The sequence below is a fragment of the Salvelinus sp. IW2-2015 genome, linkage group LG20 (assembly GCF_002910315.2).
Source record: "Salvelinus sp. IW2-2015 linkage group LG20, ASM291031v2, whole genome shotgun sequence".
NCBI lineage: Eukaryota > Metazoa > Chordata > Actinopteri > Salmoniformes > Salmonidae > Salvelinus > Salvelinus sp. IW2-2015.
The window spans coordinates 36,305,765-36,332,976 of NC_036860.1; the positions used below are offsets into that span (position 1 = coordinate 36,305,765).

Genomic DNA, 27,212 nt, shown 5'->3' on the forward strand with positions numbered 1-27,212 from the left:
CCTCCCTCTCTCTCTCTCTCTCTCTCTCTCTCTCTTCCTCCCTCTCTCCCTCCCTTTTCCCCCTTTCCCTTTCATTCTCTCCTGGGTGTGGATGGGAGACAGTGATTGATCCAGGGGGAGGGCTGTCTCTGGGCCTCCCTCTCGTGCATTTATGAACATGAGTCCGCTGCTCCTCATAGATTTTTAAATTAGTGGCAGCTTTGCCCCAAAGATGCGTTATTGACTGATGAAATAGAAGCTGAGCTCTAAACACTCACTCTTTCCCRAGAGTTTTCCCCAGTCTGGTAATTGAAAAAGTGTGAAGAGAGTGTGTGCGTGCACGTTTGTGCTTGCTGTATTCCTGTTTGCCTGTGCTGGAGAAAAATGAATGCTACTTGTTGGACTCGAGACTCAACTGAAGTATTAAGCACATCTTCAAACGTTTTTATGTGATTAAAAATGGTTTGCTTAAAAAGATTGTGAAAGCATATCCTCACAGTGTGTTCTATGAGGGCCATATTAAAGTGCACCAAGCATGAGAAACAGGGCCATTGCACATCCCATTGTGTTGACGGCGTCCAGTCTAACACAGTCCTTAGCCTGTCTGTTGTCACACTGCTCACCTTGGTTGTCATTGCTCTCATCTTGGTACTGACCTCTTGTGGTAAGGGATCACAATTGCAATGTTCAAGCCTGCTGTGCTTTTCCCAGTGGTGTTTTACAATGACAGACACCTCCTTTGGTTTAGGATATGTCTTTCCTTAAAAAAAAGACTAGACAGATCTCAAGAAATGTACCACATTGTACAATGAACAATAATGTTGAAAATCCATAGAACAAAGAGATGCCTTTATTACTTTTTGACTTGTTCCAGAAATGATGTATAACTTGGCTACGTGACTGTCAACATGTGATATTCTGTCAGATTGCCCTCAAAAGTATCTCCTGCTCAAGTAAATCTATAAACCAGACTAAATGACTAAAGAAAACTCACCCTCTCCTCCCTCTCCTTCAGGCTTGGACATGGCCATCTTCTGTCTGCTGTGCGGGAAGCGTTTCCAGACGCAGCCGGCGCTGCAGCAGCACATGGAAGTCCACGCCGGCGTGCGCAGCTACATCTGCAGCGAGTGCAATCGCACCTTCCCCAGCCACACCGCACTCAAACGCCACCTGCGCTCGCACACAGGTCAGTGGCAGTGGCAGAATACCGTTTAGTAACAGCCATGTCAAGTCCCCATCTATCCTAGAGCACTAGGACACACAGCTATAGGCCACTCATGTTCCCCTGCAATAAACAGTAAACTCCAACTCCTTCTCAGACTATCCTACTAACAACAGGACACCGTCACACAACATTGCAGAACGATTGTGGGAAGGTTGGTCAAGACATTACCTTGTGCAATAATCACGTTTCCATCCAACCTTGTTATGTGAGTAAAGTCATGTCGTGTGAAAAGGAAAAATCACGACAGCTGTTATGGAAACAGGAAGTGTCGGTACAATTTCACAAATGTAAATAGACAATTTGTTCGTTCGACATGGTGGGGAGCTTTTTGTGTCAAATTAATTCTGCAGCAATTGTGGTGGAAACGCTTTTATGCGAAAATATTGATCAAATATGGATGGAACCATATTACCTTAGGTTTTTCTATTTGGTCAATTAAAAGTTATACGACAAAGTGCTTTTTATGTGCATTACGTCATCATGCACTGCTTTTTGTCCGCAACAAGTCTGTTTGATGGAAACAAACCTCTGGTGTGAAAATTGCATTTTTTTAAACAGATGTTTTAATATTTGCATGAAAATCTGTCAAATTGGATGGAAACCTAGCTATTGTTGTGATGTTGGGAAAGGTAATAATTTGACTTTTACGATGTGACAAGATAATTTGGCTATGTTGTGGCAACCAATTATGTCTAGTAGGGCACCATATATCCCAAACCAGGTGAAAGCAAGCCATAGACTTGCTAACGACGTACAGGGAAAAGGTTGTCAAAACAATCCCCTCAGGTCAACAGCTGTAAAGGGATCCATATTTCTTATGAAGGCGTGATGAGCTGTCCCGTTAACAGACATGGGTGACAGTATATTTGACAAGTAGCGATGGCTCAGTAGCCCAACAGAAAGAAGAACACAATGCAGTATTATCAGTCTAGAGATGCAGGTTGGCATTTATTGGGATGACTCATGTACTGGAGGCAGCTCTGTAGGGTAGTCACTAGCTGGCACTGCCACAGTCATAAAATATTATTTTATACCTTAACCCTAACTTTAACCACCCTGCTAACTTTATGCCTAACTTTATATTAAGAAAAAAAATATCTAAATTTGGTTTCATACATTTTTACAATATAGGAAATTTTGAGTTTGCTGTGGCCGATCGAGTGGAAATCGCTCAGGCCTGGCGCCAGGACAGGATTCATCCCAATAAACGTCAACCTGGGTTTAAACTGTGTGGAGCCTGCAGGGCAACAGCATGTGTCACACGGCATCATGTTCATGGCTCTGGCTGCAGAACATTGTTTCCTATTTAGGCCTATCTAACCCACTTCAAGTTTTCTTCCTAGAAGGAATCATGTTATCCCGGCTCAAAAAGACACTTTCTACTTCCTAGTAGGCTAGTATACTATTGGCATGGCTGGCTGAACAAACAGGGTGATCTGGTCATTTGCTGAATGAATATATGCCATGATCAAACAGAGCTGCTATTTACCTCAAGGCTGGTTTGTTAGTGAGGAAAGGCCATGTTAATACTATATGTTGTGATAGGACAAGGCTGGAGAGTGAAATAGCCTGATGGATGAGGTGATTCAGGGAGAAGCCCCTGTTACCTTGACAGAATATGAGAACATGGAAATGAATCCCATTTCGCTTGCAAAGGATGGCCGCTCTCTCTCGCATCCCTTTTTTTCTCTGCGACCTTAAATAACAGCCTCACTGTCAGAGCTGATCTAGCTCAGTCTCACGGATAAATAATTGAAATGAATGRGGCGAGATGAGCGCAGCCGGCCTATTTACAAGCCGAGGCGCTGCATTTTAGCGCGAGTGACAAGACGGGGCGGTCCTGTATACTGTACCCGTGTGTCTGCTACTCTGCTTTCACTGCAAACATCGAGAGAGGACACGTGGACGGTCCCCACGCACGACTTGCTGAAATGTCATCCCAATCCCCATCTCGGCAGCTGCAGCCAGACACGGGCAGTGAGGCAGCAGTGTCTCGCTGCTTTGAACCTGATCCTCCGTAGGCGTGTATTAAATTACAATGAGCCAGTCGCAAGCACCCGTTTAATATTATGTGGGGGCCTTTGTCAAGGGATTAAAAAGTCGGCAAGACGCATGTCGCCAAAAATAAGTCCTAATTTCCAGAAAATGGAAATAACTGGCAATTCTTAAATATATTTGCCCTTTGATGATATAATAATCTCGTTCATGTTTCTGTGTGTACTACGCAGTAGTAGGTTACTTGTTGGAAGAGCGCAATAGTCAAGCAGTCCATCTGTTGGCTGCCCTTTTCCAACAAGACCATCGTCATCTCCCTCATGTCTTCTGCCTTCTACCTCGCAGCTGCAAGCACAATAGCTAGAGCGAGTACAATATACACAGTATTAGCATGCTTGATACAGAGGTTGTTTCGGGAAAACTGATTGCTTTAGAAAGCAGCTTCGCTGATGTCACCTACTGTTTTGACATTGATTCAGTATTGAGGACAGAGAGAGGCAACCGATTTAATGATGCTTATTACAGTGAGTGTATCAATCTCCCAATGATTTATTCCCTGGAGAAGGGTAGGCTAACCCCACAGTCTCTCTCTCTCCTCCCTATTTCCCTCTCACTTCTTCCTCTTTGTCTCTCTTCATTTGTCCCTCCCCATTTTCATTCTCTTTGATACGCTGTCTATCCCTCTCCCTCTTACTTCACCTCTCTCCCTCCATCACACTGTCCCTGAAACGAGAGGCTGCACACACACACAGACTCACTGTTGTACAATGGGGGCTCATAATGATGGCAGTCATGGCAGCCTCCTCTGTCCTTCCTCACTCCCTCCATCCTCCCTCCCCTCCGTGCTTGCAGACGCGTGCTGCGGCCCAGGCCCTCGTTAATATTCCGTTGTTGTGCAGCGGCCGCTTGTTTTTTAACTAGGGGCCCATTTGCAGCAGGGTGTTTTGTGTTTGCAGCTGTTTGATAGCGCCAGGCTAGAGAGGGAGAAGGAGAGAGAGAGAGATGGCCCTGGCAGTGACAGAGCCCCCTGATTTACAGCCGCTTATAGCATAATGAACCTGCCCTGGCCAGGGCCTGGGGAGAGGGGGGCTAGGCAGCAGGTGTCGAGGCAGCAGGTACACTGTCCGCGCCAGCACCCCCAGGGGGCATGGAAACGCAGGTGGCAGTGCCCGGGGTACCCAAGGGTCCACTCCCATACCACGGTTCTGCCTCGGTGTGCTGGGTCCTCATCTGTGCCCCCTCGCTGTCATTAGACCCCAGGCATTGTGTCTTAGATCCCAACAGGCATTGAAAGAGAGAGAGAGAGAGACTTCTGATTTACGATGCTGCATCTCCAGTGCCCGGGAGCTAATGGATTCCTGACAAAATTAAGTCCTGCCTGGCATTTGGATTGCACAACACAATGTGATTATGGCATTTTTATTCATGTCAAACATTGACTTTTTTCAGAGGGAAGCAATGAAGTCCGCTCCCCTGCTAATAAGAATGACATTTTGAAGTGTTAGTTATATATGTAGTGTATGACTTATAACACATTGCCTATGTGCATTTGAAGGTAAATAACCTTCCGTAGTCTGTGCACTGAGCATTAGCATGCTCTCCTCCGGATTGGTCTGGTTGGGGCTCAGCCTGCTTCTAATTAAAGGCAGGTGAATCTCAGCTCCATTATTATTCCTGTAGCGTCGCACGGGCCCCGCCGCGCTCTGTGATGGATTGTGATCTCTGCAGCTACTGAAACGCTAGAAAGAGCACAATGTCTTACAGCGGGAGCCACTGATAACTTCATGCAGACAAATAAAGACTGTCACTTTTATTGATTTTTACCCTCCCCCTTCTCTCTTCATCCCTCCACTCTTGATTCTCCCTCTTTCTCTCTATCTCTCACGTTTTCGCTGTCTTTTTGTCACTGCCCTCCCTTTCAAAATGATCCCCTCAACCCGAAAGCGTCAAACTCGCCGGGCGTCACATCCCCCCCCAAACAGCCGCCACGTCCAAAAGTGAATAGCATTTAAGGGTGCGTCTCCAATGAAAATACGTGCTGGAGGAAATTGACATTGTCTCTTAACGGGGGTGATGGGTGCCAGAGCATGACAGTACATAACGAGAAATGCAATTTATTCCTAGGCACGGTGCCGCTCGGACAGCCAGATAATGAAACGCGTAGGTCATTGGCGATGACTTAAACCTTCAGCGGCTGAGTGAAATGCATTAAATATCAAGAACATTACACGCCTGGCAGCGTGGCGCATCTGTAGTGGGGAGCGAATGATGTATGGGAGGCTGCTAGTCAGACACAGGAAAGCAATTAGTAGCCGAGCGCTGGAGAGAGCCCCCGCATATCATAATATCCCTGATTATTGACATCTGAATACCAATTACACGAGTGGCACCAGGGCGGCAAGGGTACAGTATTCTAATTTGACCTACAAAAAGAGAGAACTTGAGAGTGGACTGGAAAAAAGAGGGGTGCTATCTCGTTAGTGTTAATAAGAATGTTTGAGTTCTGCCGCTGATAGCTCAGTGTGATTTGTCACGTGATTCATCTTCGCATTGAATAGAAAACCACTTGTAATTCTATTATTTCTGTATGTCCATTGACATATTTGTCTATTTATTTTTTGGCATTTACATTTTTTGTCTATTTGCAGCCGTAACACAAAGATATGAGTGGACTCCAATAAATGTTTTCCCTTCCCTTGTCCCCCGTGTTCAGCAGGTGACCATCCATATGAGTGCGAGTTCTGCGGGAGCTGCTTCCGTGACGAGAGCACTCTGAAGGGCCACAAGCGCATCCACACCGGGGAAAAGCCCTACGAATGTAACGGCTGTGGGAAGAAGTTCAGCCTCAAGCACCAGCTGGAGACCCACTACCGTGTGCACACAGGTACTGTATGCATTGTTAGGTTCACAATGGACAGGAAAATCCACTCCATTACACTGGAAATATGCCAATAGAATGTCAGCTTTGTAACACGGATAGAAATGTCAGCTCTGTTACAGTGGGAAAATGTCAGCTATGATACACAGGAGAGCTTTCAACGAATAGAGTTAGTGTACTATACTAATAGTTTCTACCAGTAGTTCCCACTGGACACTAAGTCAAGACACTAGAGATCCGCCTCGGCTCCGTAACGGATTGAGTTCAGTGCTGTAACACAGAAGGAGGGGACGTGTATGTAAAATTGGCAATCTAATGTATGTGTTCAATAGTGTTATACTGGGCATTAAGAAGGGCTGGGATCAGTGTGTGTAGTAGAATGTGTACACTAGATTGCTGCTTTTACAAGGCATACTATAAGCAGACTGTTTTTATGAATGATTCCAAGGGCCAGGAAACAGAACCTTGGTGAGGAGCCTCCAAATTGATACCAGGCCTTTACAGCTCCATAAAGGTGTCAACCAGGTGTCAGTCAGTCTCAGGGACTTGTCACTCTTGTGTTGGCTGAATTTACATCCCCAGACATTACGATTAGGGACATGTGCTGTTACTCTGGATTTCTCAGGTTGCCACAATGAGGGCACACACACACACACACACACCACCTAGCCTCCGAGGGCTGCTGTTGAGCCAAAGCTTTACCCGCTCCAACCCCCCACCAAAACTCACCCCCCGTCTTCCATTCAATAAGCCAGCTGTTAAGCCGCACTATCAAGGCAGCCTGTCAAATAATTGGCTTTTTCTCTCCCACCCCCCTTTCCCCTTTTGTGGGGGCCAGGGGCCTTCGTTTGCGGTGAGCCGGAGCGCACTGGAGATAACAAGAGCTAGTGACAAGCTCACAGTCAAAGGCCACGGCGCACAAAAGGGAGCCGCTTGATGAATCATCGACATTGGCAACCTCCCACCCTCCCTCCCCCTTCCCGAGTCCCACCTGTCAATTGCAGATCAATACCAAGCCTCATTTGCAATTCATTATTGCCCGGTTATCTGAGGCGACCCTGTTTACAGTGTGGTTATTGTCGACACTGCTGACGTGTGAGGCCTCTGCAGGCAGCACGCCCCGTAATGACAGTCTTCTTGGCGTGGCTATTTGCATAGGCGGGTAAACACAACCTTGACCCCCTTCCCACGGGGGACAGGTCCAATGCGTCGAAAAAAGAAAAGTATGAGAGTAGATGCAGCGACACACATCAGAGAGATATCCATCGGCAGCCAGCAACAAGAAGCCTCTCTCTCTGTAACGTGGCACGAGCGTTGGCGTCGTTCACGGCCCCGATCACATGCGACACCTCATTTCAAATGCCATTGGTAAAGGTCGGCATTTACATGTCTAATTTGCGCCTGTCGGATTGAGCGCTGGGGATTATTCCTCGCCATCACTCTAGTCATTTGCACGTTTAGGAGTTCTGGTCCTGAATATCACATGCACAGGAATGTAGCGGTTTTGGAACCGCCGAGAATCAAATGTAATCAAATTGAAGTTGTGATTTGGCGTTTCAAAATGTCATAGGTCCTTTTGTAATTGAAGTGTTAGCCATTTAGATGTGACAAAATGTACATCCGTATAATTGAATGCAGGGGTTTGGTTTGTAAAGCACATTATAGGGGCAGTTGAGAGATTGATTCTAAAGCCATTTCTGCACAGCAGCACTATATGAAATACCATTATCCACGATGACATACACTTTTCAATTTGGTCGTGGGGTTTTTATAGACATGATAGTCATTGCTAATTGAGACCACTAGATATGTTTATCTTCCTGCTAGCAAAAGTGTAGGAAGCTCTAAAAGATAGTTGATACTTCAAGTCTGCCTTGTAAATGTATACTAAACAGTACACCCCCCTTTGCCCTCAGAACAGCCTCAATTCGTCGGCGCATGGACTCTACAAGGTGTTGAAAGCGTTCCACAGGGATGCTGGCCCATGTTGACTCCAATGCTTCCCACAGTTGTCTAGTTGGCTGGATGTCCTTTGGGTGGTGGACCATTCTTAATACCCACCGGAAACTGTTGTGTGTGAAAAACCCAGCAGCGTTGCAGTTCTTGGCACACTCAAACCGGTGCGCTTGGCACCTGCAGTACTACCATACCCCGTTAAAAAGCGCGTAAATGTTTTTGTCTTGCCCATTCAACCTCTGAATTGCACACATACACAATCCATGTCTCAAAAATCCTATTTTAATCTGTCCTCCCCTTCATCTACACTGATTGAAGTGGATTTAACAAGTGACATCAATAAGGGATCATAGCTTTCACCTGGATTCACCTGGTCAGTCTGTCATGGAAAAAGCAGGTGTTCTTAATGTTTTGTACACTCAGTGTACAATGTCATATAGAGTTCCCTTCCTCAGCCTGACATTGTTCTTGTTGACGTTGTTGTTGTCGTCACCCTCCCCAGGTGAGAAGCCGTTTGAGTGCAAGCTGTGCCACCAGCGATCCAGGGACTACTCGGCCATGATCAAACACCTGCGCACCCACAACGGCGCGTCGCCCTACCAATGCACCATCTGCCTTGAGTACTGCCCCAGCCTCTCGGCCATGCAGAAGCACATGAAGGGCCACAAGCCCGAAGACGTCCCCCCAGACTGGAGGATAGAGAAGACCTACCTGTACCTCTGCTACGTCTGAGGCCTCCAGACGACAGCCCGGGGGAAGGAAGACGGGCAGAGGAGGAGGATGGGGCTGAGGAAGGAAGGGGAGGATGGAGGATGAGGAGAAGGAGGAGGAGGAGGAGGACGAGGCCTGTGGCGAAGAAGTCAAGCGAGAAAATCCATGAGATGGAAGCACAGGCGGTTTTTGAATGCGAAGAGAGCGAATGAGCAGAGGGCAAATGTGGACACAGTGAGGAAAAGGGCTGGGCTAGGCGGAGGAAAACTGTGGTTCTGACCGAGAGGACATTTCCCCTTAAAATTCATATGTCGTTCAGTACATCTATGTATGTTTTGTTTCGAGTTGTCAAATTGCCTAACACAGAACCCATCGGTGCGTCGATGGAGTTGTCCTTAAGTATACCCACAGACTTGAGAGATGTCACCCAAGCCACACCTGGAACTGAACTGATTCTCAAAGGCTATCTGAACCCACACCTCCCCATCATTTTGACCACTGGTTATCCCTAAATGTAGTTTTGACACCCTCACCTTTTCTGGAATGGAATTGTATCCTACTGTAACTTGGGTGGGTCAATGCTCTCGTTCCATGACACAGTACTACAGATCCCCTCCTGATTTGATTGGATTAGATTGGACACCAAGTCATGTTCTGCTTGAGGAACATGTCGCAGTTGGCCCCTACCCATCCCATTGTTTAGCAGAGTGCTCCAAAATGGGTTATTCAGACCTGGTGGCACAGAGCACTTAGACCCCTATAGTGGCGTAGTGCCATTCAGATAGCCCCCGAGAATCAGAGCCTAAGGGCCAGACCATGTGGCACATTTCAGCCAGCCCTATGGAAAAATAGCACCATTTGTTGTACTGCATCAGCAGAAGCGAAGTTGAATTTGATTGGGGCACAACACCTTCGTACCCACGCAGAGGGTTGTCTTTTGTACAGCAAGGGAGATGAACAGAGGATGATATTCCCATATCGGTCGAGTTTCAACGGAGCCTCTCGAGAGTCGAACCATGACTGTCACTTTTTTCATCTCGGTATCTTTGGCTCCGCATCATAGTTTATCATAGCTTCATTGCACAGGTAAAGACACATTACGACGACAGTCTCTGTTTGATGTTTATATCAGATATATTTTTGAGGGGTTTGCTCGCTGCGAAGCCGCTGTTCTTTTATCTCTTAAACCATAAATCTCTATACAGCATTAACTGGGGATGTTACATTTTTTTTCCCGCTATAGATACTGGACTGATATTAATATACGTTTAACCAGATTATCATCAATTACACTAAGATTTAGTACATGGACTGACTCATAACATTTAACTATTTTCTCACATTAATAATCTCATAATCTCTATATGCCATTGTGATGGAGACCAAAATGACAAAGGCTGCTGTGGATTGCTCCAAGGGGTGTTCGTAATGCCTTCATAATGCAATTATAAGGAGATATGGCACTTGTTATAACAGGACATATATACTGTTATGTCGCGTGAAACCATACATGTGACACCAGGTGGAAAATTGTGTTTCATGCGTAATTGTAACAGTGCTATATCAGTTGTCATAAGTGTAAAATATGTTGTCATAAGTTGTCGGAACCTGTTACGACAAGCATTATATCTGTTCATATGGCAGCATAATGAAGACATTATGAGCACCACTGTCAGTTCAGTGTTACCATGGTAATCACATATCTGAATGATTAGCGGGAGAGGGGGGTGGGGGGCTTCACTGATTGGACGAGACATGGCCTGCCCAGCCCAGGGGGCGACCAGTAAGAATACAGAATAAATCAACTCTTTATATATGGTTTTGTTCCTTCGCTTTGTCTCTGTTTCCTATTATGTCTTGATTTAGCTCAGCACATTGTACTTGAATTACCTCGTTTTTTTGTGACCTCATGTGCTTGTGTTTTTATTTCTTGTGTTGTTTTTTAATAGTTTTTTTGGTGTGTGTGTGTCAGAAAGCTGCGTTGTTACGCGAGGGAGATGTGACAAAGCAATGTGTACGCGAAAATTAAGTGCCACGGTGAAAAGAGATTTTTATTGTTGTGTATTTTTGTGCATTATTGTTACCAAACTTGGTATTTTTTTATGAACCTTGCTTGTTGAAAAGCTGGTGGGGTCGGTCATTGTTTAAAAGCTACCTCTAAGTTGTTTTGTTTAAATTTTTGCAAAAGCACATTTATTTTCTGTGTGTTTTGCATTATTGCATCATTGCAACTTCATCTCATGCTTTCAAGTGTTGATTTATTGTCTTTTCACATCTGTAAGTGTCATTTATATAAAGGGTAAGAGATGGTAGATATTGTTAGAAAAAAATGAAAATTAAACAAGTGTTTATTCTTCTCTTACAGTCCGCGTCCGTCCCCCCCTTACAGTAATCTTAAGAGCAGAGAAAACTTTAAGGTATGGGGTAAGAGGGATGAACGCAGTAGAAGAAGAAATAGTACTTATAAGAGAGTTTAAAAAAGCATTAAACTTGAAAATATGTGAATAGAATTGTAGTTTTGTAATGTGAAAAAAAGAAGGTCATGTACACAGCGAGGTAGTGTGCCCTGGACAATTGGGACTGCAGGTGGTAATCAAAGAAGAAAGGAAGGTTAGAAAAAAAGAGATCCTCTTGGTCGACAATTTCTCTCAAAGGAGTGTATTCCTGAACAAGAGCCAACAGAGGCAGTTTGATATATAAAAATTGTGATATTTTTGTATTCGGTGTCAGTCCCTTTCCATTTGTCGAGAGTTTCAGCAGGGCAAATATTTGTATTTCTTTTTTTTTTTACCTAGTTTTTTTCCTCTGGTTTTGAATCTTTTGCCTTGCTCCTCTTTGGTAATGTTGGACGTGTGTGTGTGCGTGTGTGTGTGTGTGTGTGTATGTGTGAACATGTTGTAGTAAGTGTTGCTTTCTGGATGTCAATGCATTGTAGGTGAAGGACTAAATCTGCCAAAAAAAATAAAAGAGATCATTCAAAATGGATGGCTGGGATGCTGCCGTCGATCAATTAGTACACGTCACTCACAATTTTATTGCCAACATTTAGTTTTTGTACTTGAAGTGACAAAAAAAGGATGACATGGTCATAGTGGCCCATGGTTGTCTTGCCACTGATTCTCCAACACTGTGAGCTGAGGGGTTTCCCTCGTCCAATTTTCATCCACTATAATAATAACTTCAGTCACCATTCAGAGTGGCAGGCCAGAGAGCCTGAAACGATCACATCACACTTCAATGACTAGAGGTATTCAATCACATGCTCTTATTTTTGTCTGAATGTTTTATACTTTTTTGTGTGTGTGTGTGTGTGTGTGTGTGTGTGTGTGTGTGTGTGTGTGTGTGTGTGTGTGTGCGTGTGTGTGTGTGTGTGTGCGCGCATAAATGAAAGTGTGTATCCGCGTGCGTGTATTAATGAAAAATGCACTAATCAGATCAGATACAAAATAAAAACAATGCTCTGCTACTTTTCTCTCGACATGTTGAAAGAAAATACATTGGTATTGATATAGTTCTTCCCTCAATGTTACTCTGATGTTTCTGTAATATCTTTGTGCCTAAAATGGAAATTGTTCAACAAAAATGTCCATCTATATCTGCTTAGTTTCTGTACTTTCAGAAGATAATAAATGGTGTCTCCAGCACTCTAGGGATGTCATGACGATTTGAGATGACCTGATTTTCTGATTTAGAATCAAAAAGGAGCTGTCATCTAGGACTGCTTTAGCCTAAAATTGGTAGTGGGCAAACCACCTTTTGATGTTTAGTTTTTAGTTTTTCGTCTGTAATTGACACTCAAAAGCAATGTAACTCGTTTACGCACAAAAAGCAAGGAAGAAAAATGTCCATAAAATACAGACAATGAAGCATGTCAGTATAAGATTTAAAAATGACAGAACAGTCCCGGGCCATGGAAATAGTATGCATTTTTCTTTTTCAATCTGTTCTGAAGGACATTTGCCTGTTCATTTTGGAAATCAAAGTCAAAGTATGTTTTTTCATTGATAATATTTTGTTGTCAGCAACAGGTTTGCTGAGCAGTTGATGTCCTTCCAACCACTTTGGCAGCTTGTCAAAACCATAGTGTTGCCCCAGCTTAACATTACCACTTTTCTGTTATTAAGTACTTGTTTTTTGAAATTTGCATTTAAAAAATATATTTTTAAAGCTGTACGAAATCATGGCATCCCTGGAGTAGGCACTCTGTGTTTCAGTGTGGTGTTCTAGAACGAGTAGCCATTTTATGCAGTGTTGCCATGCATGTGCCATTTGAGGTCTAAACTAAACTGTTTGAGTAACAAAGCACCAAAACATTGTCTTTTTTTATATTGGCACTGAGGACCAATTGCCCTGTCGGACCAAGCATTACAAAGCTTTTTATGTAACAAAGCTTTCTCTCTGTCTTTCTCTGGCTTGTCTGTGATTTTGTTTCTTTCTTCCTTGTTGTGACAGCACAAGTGCCAGTCGAGTTGCTCTGTATTAAGAAAATAGTGTTTTTATGATTTGAATTGTTATAGTTTTCGTCTACCTCAGCACCTAACCTTAGCCTAATCTTAGAAGGTGCCCAATTATTATTTTATTTTTCTCTTTTTTTGTTGTCATTTGTATAAAAATGATTTCATTTGCATTAGAGCTTTGCAAAGGTCCTTTGTCTTTTCCAGCGACGTGCTGTGTCTGTGATCCTGCTTCCCATGTGTGAGTTGTGCCACGGATCCCAGCATCTGTCTGTTGATTTAGAGTGGTTTTTCTTTCAGTTTAGGATCAGACACATCTCTTTGTAACATTTCAGTGTTCTCTGATGGAGTGTAAAAAAAAATWAAAAAAATAAAAGAGATTAAATGCTGCAGGTTTTCTTCTCCATGTTGTCACTAAGTACATTTTGTGCCTTCGATAGTGAAAGATAATATTTTTTACATCCTACTAACAGTAGATTGTTTTGTAGTGAACATTTTTTGTATTTTTATTTATGAGTCTCATATGAAAAATAACAATGTTCAGTTGTATACCTTCAATCTGCAGTTAGAAAATAAATAAAAAATCGACTTGAGTTTGTCTGCCTGTTTTCTAATGTGGTGCTTCCCTTCTCTTTCTGGGTGACCCATTCCTGATATACTATGTGGACTCTTCAGGTGCCTACCATACGTTGTTGATGCTAAGAATAATTACAGGTTTACAGAATACACAGCATGTTGGAGAGCCATACAGCAGGTATGTTTTGTTATGCAGAACTGTGAGTGTCTGTCTGGCTGTCTACATGTGTGCTCTTTTGTGTGTTTGTGAGTATGTGAGTGCATCTGTCTGTGTGTGTTGCTTAAGAGTGTACGTCGTCACTTTCACTGTTTTCCATTCCAGAGAGTTCCAAGAGCGTCGGCCGCCGGGCTTTCAAAAGCATCTCTGTAAACGGGTAACAACCATGAAGTCTCTTGGAAGACTGATGCTGCGGCTGAAAAAGGAAGATGCATAGACCTTCCCCCGTGAGATTCTGCCCAGCTTCACCTCCTCTCACATCTGAATGCAGCAGCTTTTCTCATTCAACACTTCTCTCCTCTTCTACACATCCCACTTTTTTCTGCACACCAAAAAAATATTGGTCTTGATCCTCACCCCTCAGTCACCCCTTTTGTCAATTTCTTTAAGAGCACCAGAGGAACTGGAATTACGGTGATTTGAATAAGTCAGTTGGGCTACGGAGGTAGTACCATATTACACTGGTGATGGGGAAGACACATATTGTACTCACTGCCCAGGTCTTATATGCCTTTAGTCACTTAAGTCCCCTAATGCTAGAAAAGCCTTGCGAAGCAGAAGGTATTAAATCAAGTCCAATAAATTGAGTAATATGCCGCAGCTGCCACTTCTTTGACTAGTGTCCCTATATTCCCTGTGGCTGCTTTGAAATGGCTCTCCACTACCGGAGCTCTGTTGGATATAGTGTGAGTGGGCTGTTAAGTGCAGCACTGACTAGATGATCCACTACAGGAGGCTGATGCGAAGCCATGTTACACTGCATCTGAAGAGGTCATTTGTGTTGGTCACAGCAGCATCCCCTGCTGTTGAGCTGTAGCGAAAAGCCTCTTGAGTAAGAACATGGCCAGTGTTGTGTCTGGAATACATCTACCAGTTAGCAGACAGTAGTGCCATGGGTGGATGTGTTCCGCATGTTGAATGACCAGATAGACATTTTCTAACAGAGACAGTAGTCTGTTGAAATGGAACCGAACGTGTCGGTGCTTGACTCACCAACCATGTCTGTCCTATATTCCTCTCCCATTATGAGGTCATAAATGCTATCATTAGATATGCAGGGCGCAAGCCATTATTGCTGCCGCCCTGCCGCCCTGATCGTTGCTAGAGGGGAAACGAGGCGAGACACAAATGGTTCTGCTTTTCTGTGCTTGTAGGAAGAGATACAAACATGGCATTAACCAAACTGAGCTACCTTTTCTAGCTGAGCTTTAGTCCTTATGACGCAGCTCACTTTCTATCCATCTTCCTCTCTCTCGAATATATAATATTGTTCTTTATGTATATGCCGTTTATCGGACGGTTTTATCCAAAGCGACTAACAGTCATGCGCGTATACATTTTACGTATGGGTGGCCCCGGGAATCAAACCAACAATCCTGGCATTTGCAAGCGCCATGCTTTACCAACTGAGCCATACAGGACCATCTCGCTCTATTTTCCTCTTTCTATCGTTCTTCCTTCCCCAACTGTCTCACTCTGTTTATTTGGAACCACGTTGCTTTGAAAGGTTTGGGTGGGCCAACTGGACAGACAACATTACACCTCAGAGCAGCACCACAACAGACTGATGAGCAACTTGTCTAGACACTCCAAACACCACAGAACAGACTTAGACATCCTTATTTTCCAAACCACTACCATCACATTCACTTCAACATTATTATTTCAAAGTGCTGTGCTCATTAGACAGGTATTATAATATATAGTATTACAGTATTATAGCAACCTGCATAATAGGGGTCACCATTGTTTCTCCTCCCAGAGATGTGAGCGCTTCTTTCAACTTCCTTATAGCTGACCTAACCAGGTTAATAAAGCCAGGAGAACTCGACGTCTGTTTCGGCGCAAACAAGAGACCAGAGGTTCTCCTTCGACTCCCCATTATAGCTGGCAGCCCTCTCCCTTCCCAGCATGCTTTGAGGAATATGGGCAGCATATGCATGCCCTGACCTTTCCCTTCAGAAGGATCCGCTAATGAGGTACCTCTCTTTTGCTATCCACTCCCTCCTCCAACGGCCTCTGCATATCAAACCCAATGTGGCGAGTTGGGCTATCTTGGTTGTTTTAAGGGTATTTGGCGATTTAGGGAAAGAAGGACAGAGTGGGAAATGATCAGCTGTTGCTGATTATGTTCCTTCATGAACAGGACACCATGAGTTTGGTTTGATCCCGGGTCACATGAGCCCAATCAACCAACATCCCCACTCTGCTCTCTATTAGAAACAGAGCAGAGTGGGGATGTTGGTTGATTGGGCCCATGTGACCCCGGGAGGGGGCGGGGCTTTGTGTGTGTTTGTGTGGGGCCAGGGGTCCCATCTTTATGTGCTCTTTGACACCAATATGATCGAATGGTTAGAGAAGGGTTCAGACAGTAGGTCTGTTGAATGGAGGGCAAACAGTCTTGTCCAAATCACTGGGATTGTTTTCTCAGCTAAGCCTGGCCTGTAGGCGTTAGCCTCCCCCTACCCCAGGCATTGATCCAGCCTCGGAGAGGAGAAAGCCAAACAACATGGCCGCCCCTACTAATTTACTGTAATACAGCAAGCAACCCGAGCAACACGTAACTGAACTATTCTGTGTGTTTCATGTTGTTGCTGTTATGGTAGACTTAGTTTTGTATGATTTTTGTAGTCACTGAACTTTTGTGGTTTGTGAATATGTTGGATGGGGATAATTATTTAAAAGGTTTACTGAGGTTACTGATTAAGGTTACTGATTGAACAAACTTTTCTGTGCACTGAGGCTTCAATCTTGATATGGTGGAATAGTAATTGTAGTTTTGGCGTCATCTCTGGAATTGTAATTTGTTGTTTATTTAAAGTAGATGTTCTTCAAGGAGTTTATAAAATAGAGGTCCATAGCTTCATTGCAATTTGGAGATGTGTCTTATGAACTTACCTGTTGGTGTAGAAATGACTGTTTAAGCTCAGTGTGTATTCCTGCAACTCCATAAGTGTAGTACTGGTTAATGCTGGTAATGGAACCCTCTAGTGTTAGTCTAGTGTACTACAGTATACTACTTCACCAAAGATGGTAGGCTACAGTCCGATGTAGGGATGCAAAAATTCCGGTAGCTTTATCAAAATTCCCAGGTATGTCAGGGGGGAATAATCAGGAAATCCCTAATCCTCCAAAAAAGATTTGAGTAAAACCTGGGAATTTGGGAACGTTCCGGAATGTTGCAGCCCTAGTCAGATGTCTACCCTCTCTGGTTGTACTTGATTATTATTTTTAAAAAATAGACAAACTATTGAAAGCCTGGGGTCATGCTTATTTATGGCAATACTCATTGATAACATTTCCTGTGTTGTTTTTTATTACCATTTTGGAATGTTTACTGTAATTAGTTTTAGAACACCATTTATACATACCAGACATTTTCAGAGATTTTCTAATCCAAGCGTCACACTGATAAAGCATTTATTATAGCTGAAAATCAGCTAAAACTCAGGGGGAATGAAACAGCCAGGCATAGTGCTGAACTAAAAGGGCTAGAGTCAGTCGTCCACACAGACTCAGGAACTGCTGCAGCCTGGATACTTGTTGAATATATTGGGATCGATGCTCCCATTTACTGTGGAACGGTTTTAGGCTTTAATTATGTTGGGTGTCAATGGCATTTATCCTATCTGAGTACTCCCACTGAGTACATTTTCCAGTGAGGCCAAAATCTTTACGTTTAGTACATTAGTGTCAGTCCTCTTGCTAGGGTTCCAAGTAGCACAGTTGTCTAAGGCACTGCATCACAGTGCTAGAGGCGTCACTACAGACCCGGGTTTGATCCCGGGCTGTATCACAACCGGCATTGATCGGGAGTCCCATAAGACCGCGTACAATTGGCCCAGCATCGTCCGGGTTAGGGGAGGGTTTGGACGGGGTAGGCCGTCATTGTAAATACAAATTTATTCTTAACTGACTTGCCTTGTTAAATAAAAAATAAATAAAAATAGGCCATCCCTGAGAGGAATTAATAATACCCATACCTTCTCTGTACTGGAGCATGAGGCTGGATAGTGCTGGGCAGAGCACTACTGTGCCACCCTGTGGTTAGTGTGGTGTATTGAAGTCTCTTGTATGACTTAAACCCTAACCCGGCAATTTAATAATAATACAAATAATTATAATATAAAGTGGAAAATTGCTTTATTTTCACCTCCCATCATTTGAATGTGGACAGGGGCGGACTGGGACAAGAAATCTGCCCTAGCAGATTCCTTGAGGCCCCCACACCGGCCCATATTTTTTCCCAAGAGGCCCCCATTATTAGCCAGATAATGATAATTTGGTGAGAAAAATAAAAGTTTGACAGGCCCAGGAGGCAAAAAATGGACCAGCCTATCTGGCATTTTCCTGAATGTGGACATTGGCTGTATTTGTCACGGATTCCCCCGGTACTGCTGCTCTTTCCGTGTACCAATTCCGGAGGTCTACGTCACCGGCCTCTAGGCTTCACTGAACTGTCTCGTTACGCACACCTGATTCCAAATCTCCTAATTAGTAACTGTATATATGTGCCCTCTGTTCACCATTGTCTTGTCGGTTATTGTTACCATGTCCATTGGTCCTGTGAGTACTTACGTGTTTTGTGCAATTGTTATTACGGGTCTCGTCCCGTGTATTTATTAGAGGTTTAACCTCGCTCTTTTGTTTGGGATACATCCCTGTGTGTTTTGTATACGTGTTTGTTTTGGGCTTCGTCCCTATGCCTTTCATGGCATGTTGTGTAATTTGGGGGGAGTATTAAAACCTACTATTACGTATTCCTGCGCCTGTCTCCAATCATTTATACAACGTGACAGTGTTAAGGAAGTTCAATGGAAAAAGCTTAAAACAAACTTTGGCCAGGATTCCATCCCAATTTCCAATTGAACAGACATCTGCAGCTTCTTCCTTGAATGCGATCTCCGCGAAGTGCGCAAACGTGGTAACATTGCCTTTAAAAGCTGCATTGTCTACAAGCATGATCCGATTGAATCCAGTCTGTCATCATCATGGCTAGATACCTGATTGATGGCATGTAAGGGACATAATCAAATTAACTTTAATAGTCAGTGACTTTCAGTGACTTTCGTAATAATAAATAAACTTTATCAATTGAAATGTGATGATTAATATCACGTTATATGTTTCTTATAATTTATTAACAATATTAACACTATATTCAACTGAAGGAGTGAAGTTGATCTTGGAATATACAAACTATGCCATTTAAAAGCAAATGCAACCAAATAGCATTACCTCTCCTCCACATATTCCATATATCCTCCTATACCATCATCCACTGCATCTTCCCACTCATCTCTCTACTCCCAAGAATGACCTCAGACTCAAAGTGCCCCCTACCTTACCTCTACCATGATGCTCAACTGAACAGATCCACCTCAATAAAACTCTTTGTATCAGGCATGCGTAAGCCCTCTATGTCCCCACATCCACCGTCAGGCCCTCCCCCACAGTAAGACCCTCCACCTACATCATCAGGCCTTGCTCCACAATAAGGCCCTCCACATCCACCATTAGACCCTCCTCCACTGTGAGGCGCTCATGCGTACTGGTACATGGACCAGAGGGTCCCCAGGGTGATGCTGTAGGCCAGCATGGCCACCAGGTAGACCCTGAAGAGCAGCACGTCCAGCACGTAGCCCACCTGCAGCCACTCCTTGGCGATGTCCCGGGACTCGTCCCTCTTCTCCAGGAAGCCGCGGATAGATGAGATTTCCTGCAGGATGTTGTCCATGACGGGCGGCGTGTTGTCACGCACCACAGACAGGCCCCCCAGACCCCGCTCCATGATGTCCCCGCCACCACGGCCGCTCTCGCAGGTGTGGTGAAGGTGGTGGTGGTGGTTGCATCGAGCTGCAAGGGGTCACACAGGGAGAGAGTGGGGGGGGGGGTCATATAACACGATTTATTTGTATTTTGAGTATCCAATGTTGTGTTAAATGCTTAAGCTAAATAAGCTAAATGTATATATTGGCTCAAAAAGACAGACATTGTACCGTATATTGACTATTTCTAAAGTGGGAAAACAAAACTGTAAATGTATATTTGTATCCTTTTCTCTCTCTCGCTCTACGATAGGTGTTGTAATGCTGCTGCATTTTTTTCAATCAATGAATACTGCTGAGAGAGAGAATTCTATAGTGCCTTAGATCCTTCAGCTCACCATGATCTACTGCCCAGGTCTTTCTTGTCCCTCTCCCTCCCTTCCTTTCTCCTTCCCTTCCTTCCTTCCTGCCCCTTCTTTCATACCCTTCTTCCTACCCAACCCTCCTGTAGATGAATTACCTGGGCTGATGTTGTTCTCTTTGTAGTGGCCCAGATGGTCGGAGTCCCTGGACAGCATGGAGCACAGGCTGTGTTTGTTGCGGATGCAGAGSAGGACTGTGGCCCGCTCCAGCACCAAGTGTTTGAGCCACTGGGGTACGTGGGGCTGCAGGTCCTGCTTATGCACCAGTCGCACTATCAACACTGTCTCTGTCAGGCTGATCACCAACAGGGCCATGCACACTACAAAGTATACACCTAGAGAGAGAAGGAAAGATCGATATTACCTCTGCACACTGCAATGTACAGCCCAAATGGCATCCTATTCCCTATGTAGTACACTACTTTTGATCAGGGCCTTTTGACCAGGGCCCCAACAAACATTAGTCCTTCACCACTTACTCAAGCTTGCAATCCCAACCTTAATGACAAATCTGAGCCAATAATGCACCAGCTGCATTTCCAGTGGTGTAAAAATACTTCAAAGTACTACTCAAGTATTTTTTGGGGTGGTATCTGTACTTTACTAGTTATATTTTTTTACTTTTACCCCAATATGTACTGTTTGCTCCCATAGATTTTCCCTGACACCCAAAAGTACTTGTTTAATTTCAAATGCTTAGCAGGAGAGGAAATTATCAAATTCATGAATTTATCAAGAGAACATGTGGTCATACCTACTGCCTCTGAAATGACGGACTCACTAAACACAAATGCTTAATTTGTAAATTATGTTGGAGTGTGCCCCTGGCTATCTGTAAACAACAACAAAACAAGAAAATCATACCGTCTGGTTTGCTTAATATATTTGAAAGGATTTATAGCGTTTACTTTTGATGCTTAAGTATATTTAAAACCAAATAATTTTACACTTTTACTCAAGTTGTATTTTATTAGGTGGCTTTCACTTGAGTCATTTCTATTAAAGTTCCAATGCAGCTGTTTTTATCTCAACATCAAATCATTTCTGGTTAACAATGAAGTACCTTACTAACCACGTTTCCATCTGCAGTTTTTATGCGAGTAAAGTCATACCGTAAAAAAAAAGAATCAGGACAGCTGTGATGGAAACCGGAAGTTTCGGTCCAATTTTTTAAATACAGACAGATAATTTGTTTGTCCGACATGGTGGGATCTTTTTGTCTGTAAAAAATTACTTATGCGAGAAATGGTGGTGGAAATGCCTTTATGAGCAAATATTGACATAATAACCATTATACCAAAGTAAACTTGGAGTCACGAGATGATTTGTTGTGTGATCCTCCAACTATGGCTCGGGGAAACCATGCAGTTTATTAATCTACAGATTTAAATAAGTGATGAACTTCACAAGGTGGTGAAAGTGCAAGGTGATGAGCTTGATGCTCATTTCCAATAAATATCTAGGGTCTTATTCTGGTGACATGAAGATTGATGCTTGACTGCCATTTGACAAATACAAATATTCTCACTATTATCCATAATACTCTCATCATGTATACTAGCCTACCCGCACAGCCTAACCGCACTGTATCTGTGAACTGTTGCCTAGAGTGTACGTAACACCAAAGTAGGCACATTTGCTATTTAACGCAACCGTTTTTGTGACAAAACTATCAGTTGAGTTGAAAAGGCGATGGAAACACATTGAACTTTCGATTTTTAGTCGGTACAAGAAAACAAAAAATTACATTTTGTGTGCTCTAGGTCATCACGCACTGATTTATCCACACGTTTGTTCGGTGGAAACGCCACTGGTGGGAAAATGTGCAGATTTTCTTTATGCAGATTTTTGAATATTTGCATGAAAGTCAATCTCCAACTGGATGGAAACCTAGCTACTGTGATTATTTTCAATTAAAATGGTAAAAAAGAAACAAATAGCTTCTTAGCTAAGAGCAAATTCWCAAGCAAGAATTTGAGTGGGGAAAACAGAAAATGTGCCGTTATTGGCAGAGAGGTTTGGAACTCTTTCTTATTGGTCTAATAACTAATTTACCGCATGGTGATATCATCGTGGAAGGCCAAAATGTCCTCCCACCAAAACAGGCGGACATTTCAGGCTTTTCAAACAGCTCTTATACTAAAAGGGCATTATCATCCTTTTCACAATTTCAGGGTATTATTCCAACCTCATAGTATGTAAATGTATATAAAACACAGGTAAATCATGTTTTTGACTGCACTGGGACTTTAAGATATCCTTGCTTTTACTCAAGTATGACAATTGGGTACTTTTTGCACCACTGCGCATTTCTCTATCTGACCTATGAGCGGCGTCCCGATGGCGGTGGCGGGCAGCGTGTCAGAGACGATGATGAGGAAGACGGAGTAGCCCAGAAGCAGGGTGATCTTGAAGGACACCCGCTCTCCACTGTCCGGAGGGAGATAGAAGCCCACCAGGTCCATCACCATCAGGAAGATGCTGGGCAGCAGCAGGTTCACAGTGTAGAACAGAGGTCTGCGTCGGATCACCACCTGATGACGTTCATCATGATCATCATCAATAGAGCAGTAATTAACATAAATTAGTCATGAATAGGTAGGTACGCACTTCCACATCTATAGTAGTTACAGATATCTGGCAGAACAATGTTTTGATGGTAGACAACAATATACCCACAAGTTCTAGCAATGACCCTGAAAGTGAGGTGGGAGTGCAGACTCTATAGATCACCTATAGATCCTCAGTCATATACTTTTGTTAATTTTCAGAAAAGTAAGCCTGTTTTCTTTTTATGACGCATAAGAAAAACAGCCAGTCTCAATACATATTTAATGCAGCTCAAGATGTTATAATAAAGCCTCTTGCAGTAGAGGTCAAAGGAAATATCCTCATATAGTTCTATATTATAGTATCTAGTATATCTTCTCACTGAAGGTCTTGCCTTTCTGTCAGGTTCAGTTGGCTTTGAATAAATGGATTAAGCGAAGATATTGTGTACATGTAGGTGTTGAGGGGGMTTTGAATAATTGAAAAGTATACCATACTGCATATCATTTTAACAGGTGTAGATACTTGCTAAATTGATGTGGTGATCTTTGCCAACCCTATATTGTGCTCTTTTAACTATTGCCATTTATTTAATCATCACGCACAGGGTTGCAAGAAAACTTTCCCCAAATTCCCAGGTTTTCCAGAAATCCTGGTTGGAAGATTCCTGGAATCAGGAGGGAATAAGCACAAAAACCAGGATTTATGGAAAACCTGGGAATTTGGGGAAAGTTTTTTGCAACAAAAATGTTGCAACCCTAACCATTCTTCTACTTGACTAGGTCAGTCATTGCCAAATAATATATTTCCATAACCTGTCTTGAATACATATATACAAGGTAATGAATGATTATATTATGCACACTCACATTGAACTTCATCTCTGCATAGGAGTCAATGTTGTCCAGACTGAAGCGCTTGTATTTAGACAGGACATGTAGCAGCTCCCACTCCCCCTGGTTCATGAAGACACTCTTGTCCACCTTGAGTTCCTCTGCGCTCCTCATCAGCTTGAGATCAATGTCATTAACTACAGACACAGAGGAGACAGAGACCAGTGGGTTCAGATCAATGTATATTATGTAATGGACATTATCAACTGTACCCTGCCACAGATTATTTTGTCGTTTTTTAGCGGGGTGAAAATGGTACGTAGCATCTGGCACTGATGACATAGAAGACATTTATATTGAGGTTATTTTGAAACAAAAGTAGAAGACAAATTACATCTGTTCTTCCTAATTCCAGAAACTATCAAGATGGAAGTAACAAAACAATAGAGGACTAAGACTGAGTGAGGGCATGAAAGGGCATTCTTACCTGGTACTTATGTGCAGTTGTCTACAGTACTTAAGTAAAAATACTTTAAAGTACTACTTAAGTAGTTTTGGGGGGTAAGATATCTTTACTTTTACTCGAGTATGACAATCGGGTACTTTTCCCACCACTGCTGTATGTGCAGTTGAAAAGCCTTACCTCACATGCAAATTACTATACAACTAAATAATACATGTCTTACGGGTATGGAGCCAGCTCTGAAAGGTCAGGCTGCAGTTCTGGACGTCGAAGGGGAAGTTGTAGATGTTGAGAGTGCAGGCGGTCACCACCTGGATAGGCTTGTAGTTGCGCACTAGTCCATAATGGGTCACGTACACATAGGGAATGTCCGGAGACTTCCCCACATCCACACTGAGAGATTACGAAACACAACAACTCAAAGCAAAAAGATGCGAAAAATATGTTTGTGGCTGATTCAAACAACTAATATTTTAGCGTAGGCTAACTAACACTTTACACTTTACTTTTGTAATGCTTTATCAAAGTATCCAATTTTGTCAGTTTACATCAGAAGATAAATTATACTCTTTTATACAGAATTTTATTTGACTAAAATGATGTTATCTGTATGGGTTGTCCTACCACCACAATAACGAAACACTGTAGGCTACTTACAACTCGTTGATTAGTATGTCAGGCACCCACACATTCGCAGTCGGTATGGACATTTGATTCACATCATCAAAGTCCTCTGGGTTCCATACCAAGWATTCGTCTGTCCATTCCTGATAAAGACTTATAGCATTATTTCCTGATACAGAGTTATAGCATAAGCGCAATAAGCATGGTCTAGTATTAATAATTCATTAATGAATTAATAAGTATTGTATAACGGCTTATAACTAGTTCTGCTGTATTTTTAGGAATGTTTTAAATGCTTGGAAACTTTTTCAACAAAATCCATTAGTTTAAATAGTTATTTTACTGTTACAAATAGTTATGTCTTACCTGCCTGTACCATATATATGTTGTCAGAACCTGGTTCTTCTCATCCTGTTGTAAAACACAGCAGCACACAGAGGAAATAGTGAAGATCTACATAGGCTACACACTATTAGCTCAGTATACTGAACTCTTCTACTATGTGATTTATACGACATACCACACTGAGGATAGAGTACACCATAAGGTCGATGGCCACCATTGTGCAATTTCGCCAGTTACGCACGGGTCGCACACCCTTCTTGTACCCAGCACTCAAGTATTCGGAGAGACGTACCAAGGTGGCATTGGCAAAGCGTCCGGTATTATTGCTCAGTTTCTTGACTAAAACAAGTAAAACACATTGTTACAACATACGGATTTAAACATAATGCTATCCACTAAAATGCAACATATTAAGGGTTGTACAATTATTATGTTGTGTTAGCCTATAGAAAATAGCAACCTCCGTCAAAAACGCCACAGCCTATATGGAATGATTTACCTGTGCAGGCTCTCGCGGTGCCTTGAATCAGAAGCAAGACCAGCGCTGTCCAGAGTGCTGAAACTCTCATTGTGACCAAAGTTTCACTTCACCGCCTTAAGCTTGCCAAAAATGAGCAGCGCTCAGCTTTGAGATGTAGCGGTCAACTGGCGCCGCCCGAGACCCATATTCAGGATTGTTGACTGTAGCCCAGTGTCTACTGTATCATATATTAGTTCAATTATGTTTCCTGCATTCTGGATAAGGCTGGTTTAGCCAGCTGATGTAATTATGAATATGAGGGTGTGTCCATCGTTAATTTAATGATGGGGATTGGAAGCAGTGGTGGTTATGTCACCACCTACCCTGAGCAGATAACTCCGAGCAATCATACTATTTACAGTATCTGATCGTGTAGCCAGATGTCTCTGTCCGGATCAAGTTTCATGTGGGATATTGGCATTTTTCCTTCAACTCAATCCTCAATATCTTTCATACCGTGGGGAAATTATAAAATAAAATTCCAAACACAGTATGATGTAGGCCAAGTCTATGATCTAGTTGTATGTAACCTACAACTGCGTTAAGACATTGATTTCCTGAACATACAGAAAATTATAGGCCTATTTTCTCTTGAGCTTGCTTTTCAACATTGGCATATGGGAGGTCAAGTGCAGATCGGTTTTCTCTTCTCTCACTAACAAGACCGAACTGACATTTGATACTGATGTTAGACATCATTTTGTTCATTAGGTTAGCCTATCATTTAAATCAGTTGATATCTTAAACTGTGTATGTTGGGGAAATACGTACTGTAAGCTATAAAAAAAAATAGAGAGTCGTACACGTATATATAACTCCCAGTAATTTATTGGGTAAAACGCCAACATTTCAGCATCACTGTGCCTTCTTCAGGGTAATGACATTACACTAAATCATTTTCTCTGGGTGTGCGCCAGCTCATGCTTTTAATTAGGGGAAACATGTACTGAAATCTACAACAACATTGAATTTATGACTTTTATTATGTGATTGGACGAGATAATACTATTGGAAAAATAATGTCKATTTATGACACACACAACAACACTTGAAAATATGTAGTCTCTTTTATTAAGGATTAACATTGCAGGCTATGTTAAAAGCGTACAGGTGTATTAAGAGCAAATTAGCCATTTTCTTGGCAATAAACATTTACTCACTGTACTGGCTGGAGGCTTTGATATGATTCTAAAACATCTATATCCCTGTATAACACCAGCTAAAAACAGGATAAACAATCAAACCAAGAGCCACAGTTGATTTAAAAAAAACTTGCAACAGGACTTGCTTGATATGATGGGGAATAAGAAGTTACATCACAAGTATGAATGTACAACATAACATTACAGCAAACAATAACCATTATTCATTTCTCTCCTCAACTCAGGGGTGGCCATACAACCGGTTGTAATGTGATCTGCTCAAAGAAAAATGTCTGCTGTTCAAGTGAAAATTCTATTTACAAAGATTGTTCCCAGCCAAGGGTTTTATGAGTAGCTCATGTGTCTTTTTATGACTATCAGTGAGCCAACAGGGAATGCAGTTGCCTAAGCTTTGAATGTGCTTTATTGATTTGGTACGAGTTTCAGGGGATTATGGTGATTCAAGTTAATGTGGAATAACATCACATTGACGTTACGGAACGTGCCCGGAGAATAGGAGTAAGATATCTTTTTATGAAGATCTTCAGTTGAAG

The 27,212-nt window shown here is 42.7% G+C and overlaps 2 protein-coding genes across 4 annotated transcripts in view; one reads left to right on the forward strand and one right to left on the reverse strand.

The window, feature by feature from the left end:
* The window catches only part of LOC111980466 (zinc finger and BTB domain-containing protein 16-A), a 124,472-nt gene extending 110,681 nt beyond the window's left edge, over positions 1–13,791 (forward strand). For 2 of the 3 annotated variants that reach the window (XM_024011202.2, XM_024011203.2), the window contains exons 5-7: positions 995–1,165; positions 5,913–6,083; positions 8,536–13,791. In XM_024011202.2, the coding sequence (XP_023866970.1) occupies positions 995–1,165; positions 5,913–6,083; positions 8,536–8,765 (572 nt within the window). In that variant the 3' untranslated portion in view covers positions 8,766–13,791. The remainder of the gene's footprint in view (positions 1–994; positions 1,166–5,912; positions 6,084–8,535) is intronic. The other variant, XM_024011204.2, reaches the window with a different exon arrangement.
* A 3,492-nt stretch (positions 13,792–17,283) lies between these two features.
* Positions 17,284–25,704, reverse strand: LOC111980359 (5-hydroxytryptamine receptor 3A-like). The gene is made up of 9 exons (XM_024011081.2): positions 25,496–25,704; positions 25,172–25,335; positions 25,018–25,062; positions 24,685–24,794; positions 24,251–24,420; positions 23,601–23,761; positions 22,505–22,715; positions 20,280–20,516; positions 17,284–19,847 (listed from the first exon to the last, which is right to left on the reverse strand). The coding sequence occupies exons 1-9, from the start codon at positions 25,563–25,565 to the stop codon at positions 19,534–19,536; spliced, it is 1,482 nt and encodes a 493-aa protein (XP_023866849.1). The 5' UTR covers positions 25,566–25,704; the 3' UTR covers positions 17,284–19,533.
* Between the last annotated feature and the right edge of the window lie 1,508 nt (positions 25,705–27,212).